This window comes from Venustampulla echinocandica (assembly GCF_003357145.1).
Source record: "Venustampulla echinocandica strain BP 5553 chromosome Unknown scaffold_0, whole genome shotgun sequence".
Lineage (NCBI taxonomy): Eukaryota > Fungi > Ascomycota > Leotiomycetes > Helotiales > Pleuroascaceae > Venustampulla > Venustampulla echinocandica.
Genome location: NW_022474205.1, coordinates 5,128,067 through 5,151,851, shown reverse-complemented (window position 1 = coordinate 5,151,851; position 23,785 = coordinate 5,128,067). Strand labels below are relative to the sequence as shown.

General features: G+C 47.8%; 9 protein-coding genes across 9 annotated transcripts; 5 read left to right on the top strand and 4 right to left on the bottom strand.

The window, feature by feature from the left end:
• Window positions 1–357: 357 nt before the first annotated feature.
• On the bottom strand, window positions 358–1,547 carry BP5553_01591 (uncharacterized protein; the record flags this gene model as incomplete). Its single annotated transcript, XM_032010214.1, has 3 exons — window positions 358–414; window positions 707–1,060; window positions 1,116–1,547. The coding sequence occupies 3 exons, from the start codon at window positions 1,545–1,547 to the stop codon at window positions 358–360; spliced, it is 843 nt and encodes a 280-aa protein (XP_031874268.1).
• A 1,761-nt stretch (window positions 1,548–3,308) lies between these two features.
• BP5553_01590 (uncharacterized protein) lies at window positions 3,309–3,912 on the top strand (the record flags this gene model as incomplete). Its single annotated transcript, XM_032010213.1, has 2 exons — window positions 3,309–3,639; window positions 3,824–3,912. 2 exons carry the CDS (start codon window positions 3,309–3,311, stop codon window positions 3,910–3,912), a joined length of 420 nt encoding a protein of 139 aa, XP_031874267.1.
• A 247-nt stretch (window positions 3,913–4,159) lies between these two features.
• BP5553_01589 (putative NADH-ubiquinone oxidoreductase 21 kDa subunit) lies at window positions 4,160–4,952 on the bottom strand (the record flags this gene model as incomplete). Its single annotated transcript, XM_032010212.1, has 4 exons — window positions 4,160–4,446; window positions 4,558–4,763; window positions 4,821–4,837; window positions 4,893–4,952. The coding sequence occupies 4 exons, from the start codon at window positions 4,950–4,952 to the stop codon at window positions 4,160–4,162; spliced, it is 570 nt and encodes a 189-aa protein (XP_031874266.1).
• Window positions 4,953–5,283: 331 nt separating this feature from the next.
• On the top strand, window positions 5,284–6,342 carry BP5553_01588 (Uncharacterized protein; the record flags this gene model as incomplete). The annotated part of the gene is made up of 3 exons (XM_032010211.1): window positions 5,284–5,543; window positions 5,592–5,670; window positions 5,722–6,342. 3 exons carry the CDS (start codon window positions 5,284–5,286, stop codon window positions 6,340–6,342), a joined length of 960 nt encoding a protein of 319 aa, XP_031874265.1.
• A 388-nt stretch (window positions 6,343–6,730) lies between these two features.
• On the top strand, window positions 6,731–10,691 carry BP5553_01587 (p-loop containing nucleoside triphosphate hydrolase; the record flags this gene model as incomplete). Its single annotated transcript, XM_032010210.1, has 3 exons — window positions 6,731–6,945; window positions 7,003–9,958; window positions 10,011–10,691. 3 exons carry the CDS (start codon window positions 6,731–6,733, stop codon window positions 10,689–10,691), a joined length of 3,852 nt encoding a protein of 1,283 aa, XP_031874264.1.
• A 659-nt stretch (window positions 10,692–11,350) lies between these two features.
• On the bottom strand, window positions 11,351–14,213 carry BP5553_01586 (uncharacterized protein; the record flags this gene model as incomplete). Its single annotated transcript, XM_032010209.1, has 9 exons — window positions 11,351–11,653; window positions 11,715–11,933; window positions 11,981–12,169; window positions 12,218–12,258; window positions 12,306–12,588; window positions 12,676–13,169; window positions 13,228–13,352; window positions 13,401–13,693; window positions 13,881–14,213. 9 exons carry the CDS (start codon window positions 14,211–14,213, stop codon window positions 11,351–11,353), a joined length of 2,280 nt encoding a protein of 759 aa, XP_031874263.1.
• Window positions 14,214–16,758: 2,545 nt separating this feature from the next.
• On the bottom strand, window positions 16,759–17,760 carry BP5553_01585 (uncharacterized protein; the record flags this gene model as incomplete). The annotated part of the gene is made up of 1 exon (XM_032010208.1): window positions 16,759–17,760. One exon carries the CDS (start codon window positions 17,758–17,760, stop codon window positions 16,759–16,761), a length of 1,002 nt encoding a protein of 333 aa, XP_031874262.1.
• A 1,439-nt stretch (window positions 17,761–19,199) lies between these two features.
• On the top strand, window positions 19,200–21,772 carry BP5553_01584 (Acetyl-CoA synthetase-like protein; the record flags this gene model as incomplete). Its single annotated transcript, XM_032010207.1, has 9 exons — window positions 19,200–19,242; window positions 19,342–19,577; window positions 19,636–19,764; window positions 19,821–20,066; window positions 20,164–20,427; window positions 20,479–20,641; window positions 20,696–21,036; window positions 21,089–21,353; window positions 21,582–21,772. The coding sequence occupies 9 exons, from the start codon at window positions 19,200–19,202 to the stop codon at window positions 21,770–21,772; spliced, it is 1,878 nt and encodes a 625-aa protein (XP_031874261.1).
• A 115-nt stretch (window positions 21,773–21,887) lies between these two features.
• BP5553_01583 (WD40 repeat-like protein) lies at window positions 21,888–23,417 on the top strand (the record flags this gene model as incomplete). The annotated part of the gene is made up of 1 exon (XM_032010206.1): window positions 21,888–23,417. The coding sequence occupies one exon, from the start codon at window positions 21,888–21,890 to the stop codon at window positions 23,415–23,417; it is 1,530 nt and encodes a 509-aa protein (XP_031874260.1).
• Between the last annotated feature and the right edge of the window lie 368 nt (window positions 23,418–23,785).

Here is a 23,785-nt window from a genome sequence, read left to right as displayed (position 1 = left end):
GGATCTTTGTTAGATTTTATGTATCTTGGATGAATATGACCTGACATCCATATTCTCGATGTTTTGTGCTTCCACTGCCCTTCTCTTCAGCGCCGGGTCTATGAAGACTCGTAACCAGTCATACCTGAAGAAGTGAAAAGTCCAGGCCGTCGTTTCCATTGAGCAGCCTTCATATACGGCCTGAGAACCTCATTCCCACATCGGATAGTCCTTCCGGACGCAGTCTCCATTCGGAATGCGAGAGGAACGGATATCACACACAATCAAACCTAAAAGTCTCTATTCCACCAGATAGCGTCTGGCTTTCCCCTTCACACAAATTATGCGCTTGCGGTTCACCACCTTCAGCAATCAGCCTTAGCTGCTCGCGCATCCACCTCCGCTGCTCTTCTGGTACTGATGACGCACTACTCCCTATGTGGAGCGGCCATATTAGTGAGAATCGCCCCGAGGTTGTGAGTGATGGGCGGCGAGTGTTCTTGCAGCTTGATTCGTTGGCCGCCGGGTGTTTCATTCTCGACAGATCATGTCCGAGAAGAAAAGAGACGCTGGCGCATATATCGTTTACCAACTCCCTAATATTGTTCTCTATCTTGTTGATTCCCGGCTCTTTTAGGTTGGTTCGTGATGAGCCATCCAGCCAGGAGACCCCTCGGAGGATGATCGATTGCACGATGAGGCGTGACACGCGAAAGAGGTTCCATACCCGCGCCGTGTAGAAATCTACGTATCGGTGTAGATGGTGCGGGATGAAACCTGAATGCGGGGATGGGTGAAGGTTTGTTGCGGTGGAATATTTCCATGAGATAGGAACATTCCCAGCCCAATCTAAAAGCTCGCGGTCCAGGATTCTCGCGGCACTAATAAGCTTCTCGACCAAACTACCCCTACTATTACAATTTGGATCGATAAGAAGACTGTTGGCTTGGTGTTGAAGCTGGGGGATTCTGGTCGTCTTTGAAATTAGTTGATCTTCGACATTCTCGTGCAAATATGTAATCGAGTTTCGTTCTATGAAAACAGTGTCGAGAGGTCGAGAGGTCTGCATATGACTTAAAATCTATCAAAATAATGTTAGCAAGATGGTATATATGAGACGCAGAAACTAGCCTTACCATGTTTTTCCGAACGAAGAAAAACATACTGCGTGAAACTGGCGAACTCAACGCTTCATTACCACGGATTTTCACCAAGGCAGCGGCGCCATCAACGTGTGTTCCCCAGGCTAGGAGCTGTTCCGAATCACCCATTATCGTCTTCACACTCGTAGTTAGCATCATCTTAGTACCAAATGCCCTAGAAAGCCCAGGAGGACTGACCTCGTATCCACACAAGAGAAGAACTGCATACAAGGTTTCATCTTTTTTAACCTCGACTGGGTTTCGAATCGCCTTTTCAACTGCTCTTATAGCTTGCACATATTTTCTCCTGGATATTTTGGCTGCCTTGTGCCCAGACTTCGTCGATGAAGCGTAGGATATTGCTTGTGTTGATAAACGCAACGCAGACTCTGCATCACTCTGATGATAAAGGGCAGGTAGCTGCATATGAAGATATCGTGTGGGGTCTTCTTGGGGTAGATTTTCCAACGTAGTATAATAGAACTGGCAAATTGCAATATCTTCTCCTGACGGAGGTAGTGACATACCGAAGCCATAAAATAGCTGCGAATTATTGTACGTATTTGCAACGAGACTCCAAGATGTTGCTTGACTGTTTCTTGAAGATCTTCCAACTTTTTCTCGTGTTCTTGCACTTTCATCTCGAAATATCAAATTTAATTGATTTCGATACCCTGAGCACTTCCGTTTCATCTTCAAGCAACGTGAACATTCAGGGAGCTTTTCATCGCACTTTTGGCCAAATTAGTAGCGTTCAAGTAGAACTAGGATATCATATATGCCTTCACGCGTAATTTCCTATTCAGATTCAGTTTAAAAAGATCAAAGGAATTGTATAGTGTGATTACCTGCAATTCTCACATCCTCGACTTGGTTTGCCATTATACACCATGATTCCGAAGTATAGCTCCGTCAATTGTAGTCAATCCTCGCCGCGGGTAGTTCAGAGGCAGGGAATTTGTATTAATAAGGGCCACAGCGGTGCTACCCCCGATTCGATATGGAAAAGCTCATGGGTAGAGGATAATCAGATTCCAGCGTTGGGAAATCCTTAATCCCTGAAAAGGGGTTACACCGGGATCGCGATCTTCTCGGCTACGGTACGCGGCCGGTAAAGGCCGCCCGACCGCTCTGAACCACTCACTGAAAACCTGATATCACGGACTCGGTTCTTGTTACCTAACGACTCACCTAGACACTTAAATACCTAGGTACTTTTGTACACTTACAATCCAGGCAATATAGCTTCATGCATATTAAATATATGTAGAGATTAAATAGCGGTTATGTAGGTTAAGCGAATAACAGAGTCCTTATAATGCTAGCTCAACGGTTATGAAGCACGTGATATAGTACACCTACCATAATCACAAAATTGTATATATAGATATAATGACTGAGTAACTGTTTATAGAAAACCTGATTTACGCTACATTTTTATTTTGACTTAAAAAAGCCACTCCTCTATATAAAGACACTCAACTTGAAAATTTGTCCCCTCACGTGACCCCTCATGAAGCAAGTTCTTCGAACTCTTCTCTCTGACTGACTACCTTCCGTATCTACTACAATCTCATACACAACACCTCTCACAACATTTCAACATCACTAACACCAATAAACCTCAACCATTACGGAATCAACTATACCTCACCACTTCCCCCTAAGAGTCATTTTCCTTATAAAAGTTTATCCTCGCCAACTAGTGTCGAAGAACTGGATCGTTTAACACATAAGGCGTTCCTGACTTTATATATCATAGTTGTATATAGTTTTCGGGTTTTCAAGATTGTCGAAGAGCTAGTATCAGCCATGGACAACCCAACGTCTCTCCATAGTACACCTCTGCCAACTACCTCATATGAATCATACCCAGCATCAGCATCTACTATGCACCGTTCAGAGCGAGAAATGCACATCTCATATATGCGTGAGGCATTAGCAATGGCAAGTATTGCTCTTTTCCCCTCAGAGAAACCCCCTTTCTGCCGTCCTATCACACATCTCATACTTCTCGCCCCATCCTAATGCGTTGCTCCCCGTACCAAAACCCTATCATTAACACATCCGTAGGCCACGCTCGCACTCACCACCTCAGAAACACCCGTAGGTTGCATAATAGTACACCCTACGCACGGTATCCTCGGCCATGGAATGAACGCTACGAACCGAACCCGCAACGGGACCATGCACGCTGAATTCATCGCCATCAACGAGATCCTAGCACCGCCTAAAAGACACAATCCATCAATCCTCCGTGAATGCACGCTCTATGTAACAGTAGAGCCTTGCATCATGTGCGCTAGTTTGCTGCGACAGTTTAGGATTAAAAAGGTTTTTTTTGGTGCTTCGAATGAGAAGTTTGGGGGGACTGGTGGGGTGCTTGACGTGCATCTTGGGAATGGCAAGAAGGCCCCGGAAGGGGAGGAGATGGGGGATTATGAGGTTAGTGGGTGGTGGTTGAGGGAGGAGGCTATTGTGATGTTGAGGAAGTTTTATGTTCAAGAGAATGATAGGGGTATGTGTCTTCTCTTTTGTCGGCATTTGACTGTCTCATTTGGTCTTTTCTCGCACTATCCTCGTTCACGTCCCCATCGTGTCCTATATTGATATTGGGCCGCTTTTGGCGGCTTCTGGCGTTTGACTTGAGAAGGGGTACAAAGGATGGTGAGAATTGGATAATTGTACTAATGGACAAGCAGCTCCTGAGCCGAGAAATAAGAAGGATAGGGTGCTGAAGCTGGAGGTAGAGCCGTTAGTGGAGGGGACAATGAAAGAGAGCCATGGTTGAGCTTCACGGGGAGCTGCAATTACGAAACTAGACGATGGCAACCATAAGGTAACCATACTAGAGGTTAAAGACTCTAGTCGTGATAACCACTTCCTGGGGAAGGAGATTCCGGCCAATACCAGAGCCGAGATCAGTTGTATCACGGCAGCTTCATGTAAGCAGAGAAAGACCATAATTTTGATACGCCAATCCATACAAAATTCCGCAATACTTATTTATGTACAACATCCCCCGCTTTCTCGGCCATCTAATTCTTAGGTGCCTTTCCCCCGCCCTCAGCCTCTAGCTCCCTCTCCGCTTGTTGGTAGTACTTCGCCGTATCCACACCATGCTGGTTATGATTCACAAAGTTGAACCACGGAATGATATGAAGGAAGACTGCCGAATATCTCGAGTTTCGGCTGGCCACGCCCTGCATATATGGGGTCAAGGTGCTGGCGCCATATAGAGGCTCGCCTTTCTTGACTTTATCCACCATCTCTCGCATGTCCATATCGACTTCCCGTTTGTTTTCTGTCCAGCCATAGAAGCGCACTAGCAAATATCAGCATGCCTATCTTCCCTTATACCTAACTAAAAGCGGAACAGGAAGGGCGTTATGGAGGGGGAGGGGAATGTTGCAAAGGTAGGACGGAAAGGACGCACAGCACGATCGCTGGTAAAACATCAAGAATCCAGCACTCAATCCAATCACTCCGGTAAGCCGCATAATCGGGGCAAAACCTCCCTTTCCCACCATCGAAGGCTGGATCTTCTCCATCACCAACATAGCTATGGGCGGGAAAGCCGCCGTCGCCGCACCAACAGCATAGTCCGAGCGGCGGGCATATCGACAGACTCTCTTGAAATGTCTAGTATATATCAGAAACCATGCCTTCCTTCATCAGATTCGAATTGGGGTGTCTTACGGGTCGGTGTCAATGAGCTATGAGCAGAGGAATTAGCCAGCTAGTCTTTGGGAGGAGAGGGATAGCACGAACCGTAAACTCGGTTTCGATCTTCTTGGCCTGCACATAGGGCCGTTGCTCGGTGTTGGACATCTTGAGGGCCCAATTGTGCGGACAATTGGAGTACGAAGTTGAATTGAGTCCTCTTGGTTCGTCAATATTGTCGTCGTCTGAGCTTCGAGCGAACGGTAATCGGCAAGGATGGCGCTAGTGCGTGAGGATTGAGGTTGTACGGCGGGACGAGCGAGCCAAATGCGCAAGTCGCGTCTTCTGCAGGTGGGACGCGAGCTCGTGTAGAGGGTTTATTAGAACTTGGTGCAAGTTCGTTATTATCTCGTCAATTGGGCACCCCATGATCGGATGATTGTCTTTTTTATAAATTGGATGATTTAATAATCTCAATTCCCGCTACTATACCGGCAATATGTCTTCTCCAGGTGTTGCCAGTCGACCACTACCAACAGACGGCCCATCCGCCGGGGGTGATGAACTCGATGACCTCTTCGACTATGAAGGCGGCATGGATGACCCATTCAGCGAAAATTACAAGCCACCTGTCACGAGCAAGCAAACTACGAACCCCACGGCAGCGAGAGAGAGATCTGGTGCTGGGTTAGGGATTGATGAGGAGGTTGAAGTTACAAGGAAACCCAGAGCACCAAGAGTGAAGCTTGACGAGCATAGGTATGGAGCCTGGGATATTTATACAAAACATTTTTGACAGAAGACTAGGCTTCTCTCTGCTGCTGGAATCCCAAAATTACGCAAGAGGGCAAGAGATCATCTCAAATTCAAGGGCAAGGGTCATGAGGTAATTCTTCGATCCCATATCTTACTTCCCAACTGACGCATAGATCATTAGTTCTCCGATGCTGCAAGGCTCCTCGGCTTTTACCAACTATGGCTCGATGATCTCTTCCCTAAAGCACGTTTTCTCGATGCGTTAGCGATGGTGGAGAAGATGGGACATAAGAAAGTGATGCAAGCTGCACGGATGGAGTGGATTAATGAAGGCAAACCACATTCCTCAGTACATGAAGATTCCCTATTCGATGAGCCGGCTCTTCCGCCGAGACAAGATGTCGAGAGAGAAAATACGGCTTCAAGGATTGCGCCAATATTCGAGAAACCTACGACTGAGAGACCGAAGACACCCGCGCAGGATCCTGATGCTGAAGAGAATGATTTATATGACGCTACCCCCAAGGCGATTCGCCGAAATCCTGAAGACTCTGTTCCGCAGACAGGATCAATATTTGGCCCTGGTGCAGCGAGTATATTTGGGCCTCAGAAGAACATTGTCGCCGATGACGGGCCTCCTGAGGATGATCTTGATGCTTTGCTAGCAGAGGAGGAAATGATGCAAATGTCTGCTAAGGCTGCGCAACCGCCCCCAGGCCCAAGTAACGCTGCTGCCCCTAGGGATGATTTTGATGATGACATGGAAGCTATGGCAGAGATGGACATGGATGGTATGTGGTAAGAGGAATATTTCGAAGCGGTGGCGTAAGGTTCAGGTTATCATAAGAATCGCGATGCATTTGATGGCGTTTGGGCGAGGTGGGGAGCATGGCCTACTTTATGATGATTTGGCTATCGATATATGAGATTTGAAATGAAAGTATAATTATAACAAAGATTTCAAACACCCTACCTTTGGACATAGGGTAGCCAGGTGGTTGTTATCTGGGTCTTATATGCCAGTTAATATGGAAGACAGTAACACTCGGTATTTCTTCGCGTAAATTGGAGCTCAGAGAGCTGGCGAGCTTCACCGTCAACAAACACCCCTCCATGAATAGCACCCCGCCATTTTTGCCTTGTGTCTGTTGCCATTTCTACAACGCCAATCCCATGAGACTACAAATAGAATGACCGATTCCCTCGTTAGTGCTCTACAGAGGGCACATATCGATTCCGCCGACAATGATCAAACGGCGGACGAGTGGATCGACAGCATCCTTGACAGCCAGCGCCCCCGCAAACGGGTGAAGCAAGATCAAGATGCCCTTAAACGCTCCTTGGAAGAAAAATACCTTACCCCATCTACATCTTTCTCCACAGAATGGCTGAACAGACTCCAACAGTATGCCCCCCGCCCAGTACCATCCTCCCATAGTTGCTGACAACCTGCGCACCACAGACGCTGGGACACTCCAACCGACTACGCCTCCCTCTTCAAGATTGCGCCGACGCAAACCCGTACGATTACCCGCTTCACCCGGGAAGGTTTCGAAGGCCGGGTTACAGGCTATAAAGAAGTAACTGTCCCGGCGAACAGTGCGACTGCGAAAAACTCGACGTCTTTTATGCGCAAACCGGCGAACAGGGCAGACTTTGTGCGTGGAGCTGCGGGCTTCTTCCCCTTTGCTCCAGGCGGTTTGGATGGTGTGGAGGCTGCTGCGGCAATAGATGATCAAGCGTTAAGAGCCGAAACAGCAAACGGAGCCGCAGATGGCAAAAATAGATTAGAGCGGGTGATCAATTTTAGTGGCGAAGGAGGATTACTGGCTGTCCCGCCGGGATTTGAGAGAGGTTTAGATTTCGACAAAGCTAAAAAGAGTGAAGATGAAATTAAGGAGGCGGAAGAGGTAGAAAACGTACTCGAGGAAGAGCCTGCTGAGGAGCCTGGTCAAACTACTTCAGGGGAGGCTGCGAATCGAAACGGGGAATCGGGTGATACGTCTGAGGATGATAACGAGGACGATATCGACTCATTACTACCAGTTGAGTTTCCAGCATTAGAGCCACATGGTGTCTTGGCTGCCTCCAGTACGAATAAGAAGGGCAGAGAATGGGCACATATGGTAGACGTCAAACGAGAAATAACCAACTTCCGGGAGCTGGTACCTGATATGGCGAGAGACTGGCCTTTCGAGCTCGACACTTTCCAGAAAGAAGCAGTATATCACCTGGAGAGTGGGGACTCGGTCTTTGTTGCTGCACACACATCTGCAGGTAAGACGGTCGTTGCAGAGTATGCTATTGCTTTGGCAGCGAAACACATGACAAAGGCCATTTATACATCACCTATCAAGGCGCTGAGTAACCAGAAATTTCGAGATTTTAGAGAAATCTTTGACGAAGTTGGTATTCTCACTGGAGATGTCCAGATTAATCCCGAGGCAAGCTGTCTTATCATGACAACAGAAATTCTGCGGAGTATGCTTTACAGGGGAGCAGATCTAATTCGAGACGTGGAGTTTGTCATATTTGATGAAGTCCATTATGTTAATGACTTAGAGCGAGGTGTTGTTTGGGAAGAGGTGATTATTATGTTACCAGAGCATGTTACCTTGATATTACTCTCCGCCACGGTTCCTAATACCTATGAATTTGCTTCTTGGGTTGGCCGGACGAAGAGGAAAGATATATATGTTATTTCTACGCCAAAAAGACCGGTACCTCTGGAGCATTACCTTTGGGCCGACAAAGGAATTTATAAAATTGTTGATGCAGACAAGAAATTCATTGACAACGGCTGGAAGGATGCAAATGATGTCTTGTCTGGCAGGGATAAAATCAAGGCACTTACAGCACCGGTAAATAACTCTCGCGGAGGTGGCGCCGCTCGAGGAGGCAGAGGACAACCCGCTCGGGGTGGCCAGCAAAGAGGTGGACAACGCGGAGGTGCTCCACAAAGGGGCCGTGGTGGACCTCAGAGAGCAAGCCATACTCCTGGGCACATGGGCAGAGGTGGTAGACCTGGAGGTCGGACTACAGCTGCTCAAGATAAGACCTTATGGGTCCACCTAGTTCAGTTTCTAAAGAAGGAGACCCTTCTGCCCGCCTGCATCTTCGTCTTTTCCAAGAAACGTTGCGAGGAGAATGCAGATGCACTCAGCAATCAAGACTTTTGCACTGCAACAGAGAAGAGCGCAATCCATATGATCATCGAGAAATCTATCGCACGCCTCAAGCCAGAAGACAGGATACTTCCGCAGATTATAAGACTACGAGATTTACTAGGCCGAGGAATCGCCGTTCATCATGGTGGACTACTTCCAATTGTCAAAGAGGTTGTGGAAATGCTGTTCGCTCAAACGTTGGTCAAAGTGCTATTTGCAACAGAGACTTTCGCCATGGGACTCAATTTACCTACTCGAACTGTTGTCTTTTCTGGAACTCGTAAACATGACGGTCATTCTTTCAGAAACTTGTTGCCGGGTGAGTACACTCAAATGGCCGGCAGAGCCGGGCGTCGAGGTTTAGACACTGTGGGATCAGTCATTATCGTTGCACCTGGTGGAGGTGAGGCCCCACCAGTGTCTGAGTTGCGTCAAATGATACTGGGGGAACCATCAAAACTTCGCTCACAGTTCAGATTAACATATAACATGATCTTGAACTTGCTTAGAGTTGAGGCATTGAAGATTGAAGAGATGATTAAGCGAAGTTTCAGTGAGCATGCTACTCAACAATTACTACCCGAGCATGAAAAGGCCGTTAAGGTTTCGGAGGCCGATCTCTTGAAGATCAAGCGGGATGCTTGTGATATCTGCGATATTGATATCGACACGTGCCACCAAGCTTCTCAGGATTTCAGACAGCTCACTGTTGATCTCCATCTTGCTTTACTAGCTACCCCTGTTGGACGACGGATGTTTGCTCCCAAGAGACTCATAGTATACAATCGAGAGGGTGTGAGAACTCCAGGAATTCTCCTTCGAGAAGGAGCTGCTCACGGAACGCAGCCAACAGTCCACGTCTTGGAAATCCGAACTCAGAGAGACCAGCGGGACTCGACAGATCTGTTGCCATATTTACCAAAGTTCCGCCACCTTTTTACAAACCTTCCTCAGTTCCGAAAGCACATCGGCTTCAGAACGCTTCAGATCCCTGCTGCTGATATTGAATGTCTTACGGGAACGATTGTTAAGGGGGTCATACCCGAGATTTTCAATGGCGGTGACGGATATCAAAAGGCTAAAGATGAGCTCAAGCGTCTATGTTCGTCCTGGTTGCTTGATGAATGGAATGAGATGGATTCTTCCAAGATCAAAGACTTAGCGCTTCGGGATATTCTCACCAAGCGTTTTGACTTAGCGGCCACTGCGCAAACTGCGGGCTGCCTGAAATGTCCCCAATTCCTCAAGCATGTAAGTATTCCCATCTTACTAATTGATACTCCGAATGCTAATTCCTCTTTAGTTCGCCATGTGTTATGACCAATGGCTAATAAAAGAAAATATCTCCGAACTCCGTCAACTCATGTCTGATCAAAACCTTCAACTCCTCCCAGACTATGAACAGAGAATCAAAGTCCTACAAAACCTAGACTTTATCGATGACAGCTCCCGCGTGCAACTCAAAGGCAAAGTAGCCTGCGAGATCCACTCAGCTGACGAGCTCGTCCTTACCGAACTCATCCTCGACAACGTCCTCGCGGCCTACGAACCCGCAGAAATCGTCGCCCTCCTCTCCGCCTTCGTCTTCCAAGAAAAAACAGACACGGTCCCCAACCTCACCGCAAACCTAGAGAAAGGCATGAAAACCATAATCGAAATCTCCGAAAAGGTCAACGAACGGCAAACCTACCATCAAGTCATCCTCTCCGCCGACGACTCCAACGACTTCGTCTCCCGGCCCCGGTTCGGGTTGGTGGAAGTTGTGTATGAGTGGGCACGCGGGATGAGCTTCAAGAACATCACGGATCTGACGGATGTTCTGGAGGGGACTATTGTCAGAGTTATCACGAGGCTGGACGAGACTTGTAGGGAGGTTAAGAATGCAGCGAGGATTATTGGAGATCCTGAGTTGTTTACTAAGATGCAGACTTGTCAGGAGATGATCAAGAGGGATATCACAGCGGTGGCAAGTTTATATATGTAGATGTTTGTGAAAAGCCAATCGTAGATTTGGTGTAGAGTGGCAATAATTGGCTAGTTAATGCCATGCTCTTAATAGTCGCTTTTGATGTCCCTCTATCTAGTGATGGCTTGAATTACGCTAGAGTATCCTACTTTTAACTTTGGATGCTAGTCCATATATAATACATCCACATATCTCAAATACACTTGAAGAAATTTCGAGCTTAATGAGACAATCTCCAAGACATTGTCACAAGAAGTTTAGGTGAGCCACTCCTTTTTTTTATCCGCAGAGGCACATTAATGCATTTTTGCACACATTTGGTTTTGAAGCTTCATTATGTACTAAATGTCAGGCTATGCCATGCCACGGCAATTCTGGCAACATCAACGCAGTTTTCGTGTCTAAATGATCTATCGGCTTGCCAGTGATATGACCCGCGAGATTTGGCCATAGCAACTAATGCCATTCCCGTCAAACGTTTCTCCACAGGCCGGCTTGAATTCCAGTAAATATCAGTCCGCAATATCCGTGACCCATAGCCAGTCTAGCCCTCCAATATGTAATGCCAGCATTCATCCCTTGAAACTCCCTGCCCTGGTCCAGCCAAATTCTAGCAAAAGTCAACGCATCATTGGCATCTGAAGCTAAAATAATACATTTAGTCGTTTCTCGCCACCTCATGAATTTTCCAACTCATGGGTAGCTTCTGAAAAGAGTTCTACCGCCCGACCCTTAGCAATTCCACCCAATTGCATCTTTGCGTTGATAATGCGGAAGCACTGGCGGATTTCTTCTTCCACATCCCTAGTAGTAGTAACCGGCATCGCATGTAAATCCCCGGTGTAATTGTACTGATCACTTCCCTGGGGGAGCTGTCCTGCGTGCAATGCATATTCCTGTTCGTCAGGAAGCATCAGCTCGGGCCTGACATAACGGGCAGTTAAGGCGAATCGTAGTTTGCCGTGTGGTACCACCGAATGCTAATCAGGCAGTGGTTAGCAAGAGATAGATAATCACATGTCATGCATGGGTTCCTCTCACCTCATAAAACCTCTGGATATCGCGACCATGCATGATAACAATATCGCCGTGTTTTAATACGACCTTCAAGACATCGGGCTGCGTACCCCTGGCATTGGCCCTTTTCTGCACGCCTTTGATGCCGCTCTTTGCCTTTGGTCTAAACATCATTGTCGCACTACAGCCAAGAGATAGTGTGGCAACGGTTGGACCAAGTTCCTTTTCACCATCGTCATGGTACTATGATACTTAGTAAAATCTATGAACCATATCTGGCAAGTACTTACACCAATGGTAGATTTCTCAAAGTAGCCTATGGAAAGGAGTTCGTTAAAAGGAACAAACCCTTCATGTGCTGCACTTGTGAGCGCAAGCTCGCCGGCCCATGTCAATCGTTTTAGAGCCTTGATAAGAACAATAGGCGTTTGATCAAAACCCTTCGATATCTGGGCAACACCATACTTGTAAGGGGCACCCTATATAATTATTAGACATTGCATACAACCCAGGGATTAAAAACATACCCAATTTGCCGCCCAGTGGGAAGTAAGTATTTCATTAGGCGCTAGTGATGTTAGTTTTAGCCGTTTAACAAATTCCCCAAGCACTTACAGCCTTTGTTGCGGGAGGGGTTCCGCTTAAGACCAAACTCGTCTGTTTGCATCTGTAGGAACAGTTCATTTGGGCCATCAGGCTGTTGATTGATCACGGCGCTTGAGTTGAAATGCCGAATGAATCCAATGATTTCTCCACTTGGTCCGGGAATCTGATATTCAAAGACGTCGTACTGTCCTTGGACTATTGGAGTGAGGGCGCGAATAGTCGAGTGGCACATTGGCCGATAACTATTGGGTATCTCGCACCCAGCGATGGCTTCATCGATAGGGACTGCCTTCTGGCCCACGCGGTGAGTAAAGGTGCAATGAATATTCTCACACGACCATTGGCCCCACTCAATCCTCCGACTGCAACAACCACATACAGGGCAGACAATGCCTTTAGCGAAGAGCGTTTCAATGCCGAAGGCATGGATTTTGGCGCAGTCTTCATCGGTCAGTAGAGGTGGTGCAAGTGACCCTGGGTCGTTCCCTTTGTAGCGGGTTCTTTCCTTCATGAAGTCGTTATTGTAATCCAAATATTCCTCGATAAGGCCGTTCGGAAATTGGAAAAACTCCCAGCAATCATTGTTGAGACATGTCCAGCCCTGATTGTATATCAATTTACTCCCCCTATTGCAGGCGGTGCAGCATGCAACATGAGCTTTGGGTCCATCGACCGTGGAAGGGCTCAGAGGAGTCAGAGGCTCAATACCCTGAGGAGACCACCATGATCGCTCAAGTAGGTTGATCTTTTCAAAGCGCGCCATCCAGGTCTTGCAGCCATTGTTTAGCTCGCACCAGACGTCTGTAATATGGAACCAGTCGAGCACATTGTAGTAATGAGGCAACTTTGATGGACTAATGCGATTTCCCTGGCCTGTATAATTTTAGCGACTGAATATTGGTTAAACAAGGGCTATAGCTTTGAGGCCTACCTGCAATAACACCTATCGGCCGGTCCTCTTTCATAGATCTCATGAAAGACGTGTAGGTAGAGTTCATCGATTGGTCCTTGCTCTGGACAAAGTTTCCAGCCGCATCTTGGGTGCGACCGCCACCACTATAAGTATTAGTAAAGGTTATAAAGTCCAAGCCACTGAAAACCTACATTCGAGATATGATTATCTCATCGTCAAACTTGTCATGCTTTCCAACCTCTTTGTCGCACAGAAAGCCTAATACATAACCTTCACTCGTGTGTGCACCTGATTGGTAGGCATTGTAATAGGGCAAGGCCTGACACAGTTGCTGACGTTTATCGGCCCAGACCTGAGGTTGGCCTATAGGATCAGGTTTGTCGATTTGAGAATTTGCGTAATATGGCTGAAGGACCTTGGCAGCCCTGATTGCCGAGGTCGTCGTGGGCTTTTGAGCGGGTGGTGTAGGTGTCTGGTACCGTGCCTACAGGTGCTTATTAATAAAGGGTTTTCCCAAAATAGAAGAAATTATAATATTTGCTGGGCTCCGATGCTTCCTTTGCCCATGTGACGCATGTTTTCCATGGTTCGAGTATCAAACATCTCAAAATAAAATAAAGCATTAAATGAACAACGAAAGTTTTTAAAGGAGATAAAAGACAGGAGCATACCTTAGATTTATTAGCACACCTAGCTGCCTTTAAGCCTGGGTCTCTAAAGAAATGGATGCACAGACCGGAATTGGTACAGATGTGAGGAGGCAGTAGAGATGCTTCAGGTGAGGTAGGCGGAGAACTCAGCGGAGATGACGATCCAAATAGGTCAGCACTTGTAGTAATTCGTGGAGTGCATGATGTCACCGCCGTATCGCCGGCATTAGTACGACGTCGCTTTGCTGCTCGGCAGGGAGACATAAGGGCAGTAGGAGGCAGTATCGGATCTGGAATTTGGTTATCAACATTAGCACCAGCTTGTGGGGATGGGTTCAAGCCCTTTTGCTCCATATCTATGATACTATGCACAGATATGTCGGCTGAGAATAACGGAAGACAAATGAGGTTCTGTGAAAGAGATTCTCCGCTCAGCACGTGGTAAGGGGGCAATGTCAAGTAGATCTAAACAGATCGAAAAACTCAAAGAGTGCAAGAATGAAAAGATGTTCAAAAGATGAGAGGGGATGCTCTCAATGGATAAGGGTCGTCTGGTTCCTTGGTTACAGTGGCAACCTTCGGACACGATCAGATTCGGCTTTGAGTATGTAGTCTCTACGTTGTGGTGGACGAGGACTGTCTCAACGTCTGACGGGATTAGCCAAAGTTCACAAGCATGTATTTCTTGTAACGGTACGTTGAAGTGAGGAAGGTAATATCCTAGACATGGGGTTGGGTCTAGATGTAACAGAGAAACAACCTACCCGGTGCCGTCAACAAAACGATCTGATAATAGTAGAGTAGATCGGAAGAGGCTCGATCACGCGTGCTGTAGGCTGGGCGAGGTATCGCTCCGACAACTAAATAAATAACCGTGTAGCCGGGTGCAGTTGGCAAGTGCAGTCGGTGAGTGAAGTCGGTGAGTCAAGGAGTGAGGCAGTGGGAAATTGAAGGGGAATGATAAGTTGCAGTAGGTTGGAGAGCAAAATAATGCTAAGGTATGGATATTGGTGATAATGGATCTGGTTTTCAAGCTATTGTTTCACGGAAGTCGAAGTTGCACAAACAAATACTCCGATTTTGCGAAACCGAAGTAGTGTTTGGAAGTGTCTTGTCCGACCCCCTGTACAGCTCTGGAAACAGGTGCCCAGTCTGTAGATTTGTTTGACTTTGGTTGAATAAACCTTGATTTCCAAGGTGTGGGTGATTAATGATTAATGATATGGTTTCTGGAAACAATGTGTAAGGTTTGGCGATTGGTTGTGGGTTGTTGGTTGGAAGGAGGATTAAGGGGCCATAAGGCCACGGTAATTTATAGGGCTCTGGCGTAGCTGCGTACCCCTTAGCCGAGTGTGAATGGGGGGAGGATGTTGTGAATCACACCAACTGTAGTGCATGTGCTCCTTATGCGGCAGTTGATTAACCCAAGCTTGTGAATAACAATAGGTGTGGCGCCTCAGGCCTTGGGCAACTGTGAATGGGGCGGGGAATTCGTGAATCACAACCGTTATAGTTGGTGCGCCGTTCAATCAACAGCGAATTGGAGAGCCACACAACAGTACTAGTTCCTTCCCAGAGTTAGATTCTTTGAATCGGAACTCGTCCCAATGTATTCATTGAGATACAATGACAACGTCTTGGAGCTCACATTAACTCGGTAGTGGCAGGCAACTTGAGGCACAAGATCCCAAGGTAGTGTCTGAAGTTTTGTACTGCTGATTCTTCGGCTTTCGACTATTGAGACAAGACGTCAATCGAATTACAGGGTACTGATATAGAACTTGGTGAGGAATCTTGGTATATATAACAACTATACAGGCAACTATACAGGCAATCAGTACTAATGCCCACGAGGATATAGATGGAAACACACCTCCCTGGGGAATGACCAGAAAACCGGCTGATCTCCAATACGGTGGAATCAGAAAGGCAGGATTAGGTTGAAAGGCGCAGAAACCCAGCTTCATATGAGCGCCGTGGTCTGGAGGTTTCTGGAGAGGTATTTCACGCGTATTCGTGGATCAACCACAGCTAAGGTTTGACCAAGCACCGGTGCCTAGTAGTAGGAAGATGGTTCAACCCGCCGGAGCCGTGGAACTGGTGTTTTTGGTCGATAAGGCGGATCGCTGAGCTCCAACAGGTCTGAAGGACGAACGATAGTTTGACTGACGTTATATATTTGGGGACTTCACTTGATGTGCAGCAGACTGTGGAAGAATAATGGAGGATGACCGACGAAATCCCAGGTGTGAATACGAAACGGAGAAAACTTGGATGCTGGACAGCGGGTATGAAGGGAATGAAGAAGAAAAGAAGGGAGTTTGGAAAAAGAATAACGAAGATGTGCGGTTTGGTGGGTGGGTGTTGGGTTCCTGCCAGAAGAAGAAGGAACGGCAGTGTTGGGTGGTCTGAGCGCCACAACCACCTCGACACTTGAGTCTTGAGTCTTGACACTTGACGATTCCCCAACCCAACAGAATCTGGTTTAATTCAATTGCCTTTCACTAAAAGGGGCAAATGTAGATATATATGTATGTTGTCACGCTCCTTCAGGTACAGATATCGATAGTTCTCAGCGACCGCATCCCAGAGTTGTGGAGCAGCACTGATGAACAATGAGATCTGCCCAGCTGATAGCCCATTGTTTCTGCAAGTCGCAGTTCACTGCCTTTTACACGACCAAAGGAAGATGGAATGAAAATGAGTCCAAGTGCTGAATACATATACATACCATTCACAGAGAATACCCCATCCGCACTGCCATGCCATCTTCCACCTGGAGTTGTGGGGGGCCCGGAGGCTGGAGGATTGAACGTCTGGTCGTTATCGTCCTCCATGCACAGTTGAGTAGGTTTGACATCGCCCTGTACTTGTCAAGACTTGCTTTCAGAAGGATCTACTAGTTGGGGTTTAGAACGGTACCAACCGGTATATTTGGTATGGATGGAAAGCCGTGTGACCAGGCATTTTCGAGGGCGGCATTGTTATCAGCGCCCTCGCCGAAGCTAGGTTTGGTCTTTGGGGAATGTGGAGATCTATATTCCCTAGGTTTATGATCTGGGTGCATAGCATAGGCCGCGCCTGAGAGACCTGAGCGAGCCAAGTTTTGCAGTTCAGCGATCTGCGCCACAGCTTGCTCGTCATTGATGTCGAGATGATTTGCCATGCGAGCAATATCCAGTTCATGCGACTTTTTGTTGATGTTAATGTGACAATGGTTTTCGCTGAGCCCCCGATTAGGTTGTTCCTCACTGATGCCAATATTTATTTTAGCTTTAGTTGTGATGGTATCCGCTGGCTTTTCACCCATCCCGACATGTTGTTGGATTTCCGCAACGCCAATATCGAGCTCATTCTGTTTTTCAGTGATACAAGCATCTTGTCTTTCGCTCACGTTGATGCCAACCTGCGCCTCACTAGCATCGAGCTCATTTTGCTTTTCATCAATGCCCATAGCGTCTTGCGATTCGCTGCGTTCTTCTTGTGGAATTTGATACTGACTGGGGACGCTTGACACCTGATCTAGTGCAGAAGTCGGTGCTTCTATTGTCGATTCCAATGCATTGGGACCGAATCCATATCCTTGCACCACGATCGTATCCCCATCCCCATCGGCATTGGAGCTGTAAGCAGGATTTGGTAATGGCAAATTAGTTAATGGCTCGACTTCCCATTGCGATCCGGCTGTCTGTGACGGGCCAATAATTTCGCAAATCTTGGGTTTTGGTTCCGCAGATGTTGCTGTTCTTCGTCTCCCAGTAGGGAGGATGTTGGACCCAGAGACATCCGCAAAATTGGAATTATCATCCTCGCCGTCATGCCACACTCTCCATTCCCATGGTCTTCTGCCAGACGACTTCTTCCGTCCGCGGCGACTAGATGCCATGGAGGCGGCTGGCATTAAAATGAGTGCCCAATGTAGCTCTCGACTTTGTTGATATTATAACCACCTCGGAATCGTCGAAGTTTTATGATCCAAAGACCGATGCCTCTTACTCTGCTGTTGTGAGTTGACTTTCTCCCTCACTCATTCCACCTGACGTTGACTCAGGCTCAGGCATAGGCGGGTAGCGCTAAACTTAAGAGAGGGCGCCGCTGTGACCCTGTGGGCGATGAAAGCTGCCCCTGTGAGTGTACTGTACGAACACAAAGTTCGCGGAGTGATACGGAGTACATGCCGATACATCTACCGGAACCCAAACATCAAAAGTATATGGAGAAAGAAGTAGAGATAACCTACACAGATAGGTAAAGCATTGCCGGGTAATGATGCAGCTAAGAAGTGATGACGACATATAGGAGATGAGGTGTAAATTCTTGGAGGCATCGCAGTCCGAAAATAGGTTGTCAGCCTGTCCTCATTCTTCGCAACAAGCAAAATAGAAGTGATAAGTTGCAACCTAACAAATCCCGATTCAACGTTCAGCAGACACTTGTAAACGTTGCGAGGTGGAATTGCGAGAAGAACCAAGAGCTGAGCAAGAAGTTGAACGTCCAACGCAGTACTCCAGAGTCTGGATGTACTGTACTTGCGAAGCATGGAGTACTTCGCACCTTCGTATGTACCATATTGTACCATAATTGTACCATAAATTGTACCAAGGTACCCCGAGATACGAGGACCGAGGGCGCCTAAACCTCGGAGAAATCCCCTTGGGCACTTTGAGCGGACAAGTTTCCGCTGCTGATGGAGTGAAGGGACCAAGAAGCCGTACTTCGTGCTTGGTACATAATAAGCTGAGGCACAGGTAAAGGAGGCGAAACCTTTTACCAAATTCAATACATTTGATAACGGACAATAGCCTCCCATTCGTCCGCACAAAGCACAGCTATCGAAAATGAGATGCATTGGTTTTATACTCTTCCTAGAAGATGTGCCAACACGAGTCGTTCTAGCTCGAGTCGGCTACCTAGGGATCGACTAAACAACTTGCCTCGGCGGTTCGGTGCCCTTGCGCCAAGTTGGGAATCCATGAAGCCGAATCTCCAGCACTACCAACCCCGCAACCGAGGGCGATGTGTGGCGTATTGGCGTTTTGGGGGTCGTCCGTCCAGTGTCGGGGTGTTGTCACGGTAAGTGGGGAGAGTGCGGTCGTACTTGTTGCTTCGAAGGGCAATTGGCCTTGTCTCTTGCTTATATACCTTCTGTCCCTCCCTTTCCTTCTCCGGCAAGCCCAATTGCCTCTGTATCTTGTTGTCTTTGCCACGTCTACAGAGGTTGAAGCTCAAGGGTAATATCAAGAACCGCCGACTGCGTCACATACTTGCGGGCTCGATCGATATCTTGATATCAACTCCTCGAAGCTTGGATTATTGCTCTTTCCGAGAGCACTATTCACCATGGTTTTCTCCCCTCCGTCGTGGCAGGATCCCCTCCCATTCGGTAAGTAATATCCAACCCTCGCGACTTTGGAGCGCTGGACCAGTTTCTTTCCGGCTTCCAGCAGTTCCATAGCACGGGAGCTGACTTCGTGGAATATAGATCCCCCAGATTCGATACCCATCAGCGAATTTCTTTTCAATGAAGCATACGGAAGGCATCCCATCAAAGCCTCGCGGAACCCCTACACGTGTGGAATCACTGGCTTGACATATACGGCATCCGAGCAAGTGGATAGGGTCGAGCTTTTGGCACGGTCTCTAGCCAATGAATTCGGATGGCATCCAAACAAGGGATCTGAATGGGATAAGGTTGTCGGGATATTCGCGCTGAACACAGTAAGCAGCTTCTGTTGGGCGATAATATAGCGGATATGTGACTAAAGTATTTCCCTAGGTCGATTCGATGACCTTGTCATGGGCCATTCATCGACTTTCAGGAATAGCTTCTCCGGCCAACGCAGCGTACTCTGCTTCAGAACTGGAATACCAATTGAAGAACTCTGGTGCAACGTCGCTATTTACAGTAAGTCGTGCAAACAGCCAGAGGCAATCGTTACCCGGCTAATGTTTGGAAAACAGTGCATGCCCGCCCTTGATACCGCCTTGGAGGCAGCAAGAGCTTCCGGAATCCCCAACAACCGGATTTATATTTTGGATATGCCTAAGCAGTTTTCAGGAGATAAGGCAGTTCCATTCAAAACAGTTGGTCAGCTGGTCACGGAGGGCGCAAGACTACCAAAACTGGAACCGTTGAAATGGTCGCCAGGGCAAGGCAAACGGCAAACTGCATTCCTTTGCTATTCGAGTGGCACTTCTGGATTGCCGGTAAGTTCAACAACCAGTTTCTCAAACAACTATCCCTGCGCCTCGCGGCGCGCCAATAGCCATTGCTTAGTGATCCCAACTAACATACAGGATACAGAAAGGTGTCATGATTAGCCATCGTAATGTAATAGCAAACGTTATGCAATATACCGGGTATGAATCAAAGGCCAGAAGGGAGAGGAAACCCGTGGACAGAACAGAAGTTGTTTTGGGCCTTCTACCATTAAGTCATATCTACGGATTGATCGTCGTTGCCCAGGTTGGGACATATCGCGGAGATGAGGTTATTATTTTGCCAAAGTTTGAGCTTCAATCGTTCTTGAGGGCGATCCAGACCTACAAGATATGGGCTCTCTATTTGGTAAAATTTCCCCTCGGTTCAACATTATTGCAAGCTAACAACATATAACAGGTCCCTCCCATTATCATTACGTTGACCAAGAATCAAGAAGTTTGCTCAAAGTATAATCTCAACAGCGTCAGGACTATTTTCACAGGCGCGGCCCCATTGGGAGCAGAAACTGCGCAAGATCTTCAAAAGATCTACCCAACCTGGAAAATCAGACAAGGCTATGGTGAGTTTCCCGTATGCTTGCCTCCTAAATACAATTGTACTAATAGAGTTGTAGGTTTGACCGAATCATGCACTGTCGTCTGCGGGACTCCTGAGCATGATATCTTCTTCGGATCAAGTGGCTCCCTTCTACCTGGCATCTATGCTAAGATCGTGTCGCCCGAGGGTGTGGAAATCACCGAGTACGATAAGGCAGGCGAGCTTGTGGTACAATCGCCATCCGTCGTCATCGGGTATCTCAACAATGACAAAGCCAACAAGGAGACGTTCATTGATGATACGGACGGAAAGGGCAAATGGATGCGCACTGGTGACGAAGCTGTCGTTCGAAAGAGTCCCCTAGGACATGAGCACATATTCATCGTTGATCGCATCAAGGAGCTGATTAAGGTCAAGGTACGTTTCCTTTCTTGGTCCTCGCTATCTTTTGGTACTAATAAAATCGCAGGGTCTCCAAGTTGCGCCCGCTGAACTGGAAGCTCACCTCCTGACCCACCCCTCAGTAGCAGACTGCGCTGTCATCCCCGTCCCAGATGACAAAGCTGGAGAAGTACCGAAGGCGTTCGTGGTCAAGTCCTCAACAGTTGGCATTGAGGATAACGACAAAATAACTGCCAGGTCGATCTGTAAACATGTCGAGGAGCATAAGGCCCGGCACAAGTGGTTGAAGGGCGGCGTAACATTTATAGATGTCATCCCGAAGAGTCCTAGTGGTAAGATATTGAGAAGGTTGCTTAGAGATAAAGAGAAGGAGACTAGAAGAGCAAATGGAGCAAAATTGTAAAACGTGTTGTATATATGACTTAGATGTTTACGCTAGATAGACCATTAGATATCATATTATCTATACGAATCTGTCTTTGTGGGCCTATAGTGCAGCAAGCTCTTGAAAACTCGACAGCCATGATATAACTTTATGCAGTTTAAATTAACAAAAATAGTCAAGCAGCAGATTGTCCAGCAACACCAGCAAATCCCCGCAGCTAGGAATCTTGAGTTGATGGGAAAGGGGATAAGGGGCGATAAGGCTGAGGAATCCCCGCGCCTGTTCCCCACCCCTCCGGGAAAACTTCGGACTCTCAAATGGAAAAAAGTTGGCGGATTTCAAAGCACATCGAAGCGTGGAGAATAAAGTGCGCCGACCACCGACTCCCATCTTCTTTTTAAAAGCCATAGATTCCAGATTGAAATCGTGCCTTTCCGCCCTCTTCAGCCCGTTTCCTATACATTCTTCAATCTCACCCACAATGTCACCGGCGCACAATCCACATGAACGCCCCAATAGCGGGGTCGACGAAGAGGAGGAGGCAGTAATGCTCGACCCCTCCGACGCAGCAGAGGAGATCATCGACGACGGCGACGCCGTGATGGATTCTGGGTCCGACGATGATGAAGCAGGGGGAGAAGGCGAGGATGAAATAATGCAAGAACTACAACTAGAAAACGACTCCTCGGCCTATTTCGACAAGTACAAAGACAGCATCTTCACCATCGCCCAACACCCTGTACACCCTCACATAATCGCCACAGGAGGCAGCGAAGGCGAAGATGCTGGAGGCATAGGATACATTTTCGACTCTACGCCCACGGATGATGCGACGCCTGTACTGCCGGCATCGTATCAGGTCCCGCCGACGGAGCCGCAGGAGAGGAAAGGATTAGAGCCGCTATTTACGCTGGAAGGACATACAGATTCGATCAACGCCCTCACATTTACACTTCCCGCGGGGCAATTCCTTATATCAGGCGGTCTGGACGGGAAACTACGCACATACGTCGCAGCGCCGAAACAGCAAAGCCGCTCTTGGAGCTTCCTCGGCGAGGCGCAAGAAGTCGAGGAGATAAACTGGCTCGCTGCATGCCCAAACCCAGCATTCCCAAATACATTCGCCCTCGGTGCAAATGATGGCTCTGTTTGGGTATACACCGTCAGCACCGATGCTTCAGCACCTCTTCAAATCGTTCAATCCTACTTCCTGCATACGGAGTCCTGCACGGCAGGCGCGTGGACCTCGGACGGGAAACTCCTCGCTACAGTGAGCGAAGACGGGTCTTTATACGTATGGGATGTTTTCGGGGAGGCTTCTGCGGCGGGTTTCACGCAGGATGGTGGACAAACCGTCGTTGGACTCACGAATCACGATCAGCGATTCGCTGTCGAAGGCGGTTTATACAGTGTTGCGATTGAGCCTGCGACCGGGGCTTTTGTCGTAGTAGGTGGTGCCGGCGGAGCTCTTAAGGTCGTCGGCCTACCTCGACTTGGCTCTGCTGCATCAGCTGCGGGCGGGAAGGCAAAAGGTGGCAAGCAAGCAGCTGTGAAACCTTCTCTTGGACAGTCCGGGCAAATACTAGCGGATCTGCAAGCGCAGACTGATGGTATTGAAACACTTGCTTTTGCTCCTCCACCCTTGACGTTGCTAGCTGCTGGCAGCGTGGATGGTTCTATTGCGCTATTCGATTCGGCTCACCGATTTGCCGTTCGGCGGCTTATCAAAGAGGCGCATGAGGAGTTCAGTGTTGTGAAAGTTGAGTTTGTGAAGAATGCACGGTCAGGAGGGTGGCTGTTGACAAGTTGTGGGATGGATGGTGTGGTTAGGAGGTGGGATACTCGGGGAGGGACCGGGATGGCGAATTCGGGATTTGTGAAGGAGTGGAGGGGGCATAGGGGCGATGGGGAGGGTGGTGGTGTTTTAGGTTTTGTGCAGGGCAATGGCGAGAGGATTGTTACCGCAGGGGATGATGGGGTTTCGTTGGTCTTTGAAGCCCCTATTGCGTGAGAATAGATGGTAGGCGTATAGAGAAAATAGCTTGTATGGTCGAGCTAAACCCTAGGCAGGGTTAGATGGGTTTTCGCCTGTTAGGTTTTTGAGCTAGAAATATCAATACCCATATACACGCTCAAAGCTGAGTGAAGCAAGCTAATTAGTTCTCGTTTTTTAGGCTTCACAGCCAGCTACATCTTATGAGTATATAAGTTCAAAGGCTATTGCTGGTTACAGTTCTTGTAATGCTACTTTGCTCGATAAATGGGATAGCAAGAGAGCTGCTGGTTACACTTCCTAGTGGTCATAGAAGGATTGTCGAAAGGGGGCACAATTACCAAGGGAATCGAAGCTTATATAGTATAGGATATATCTATAAAGTT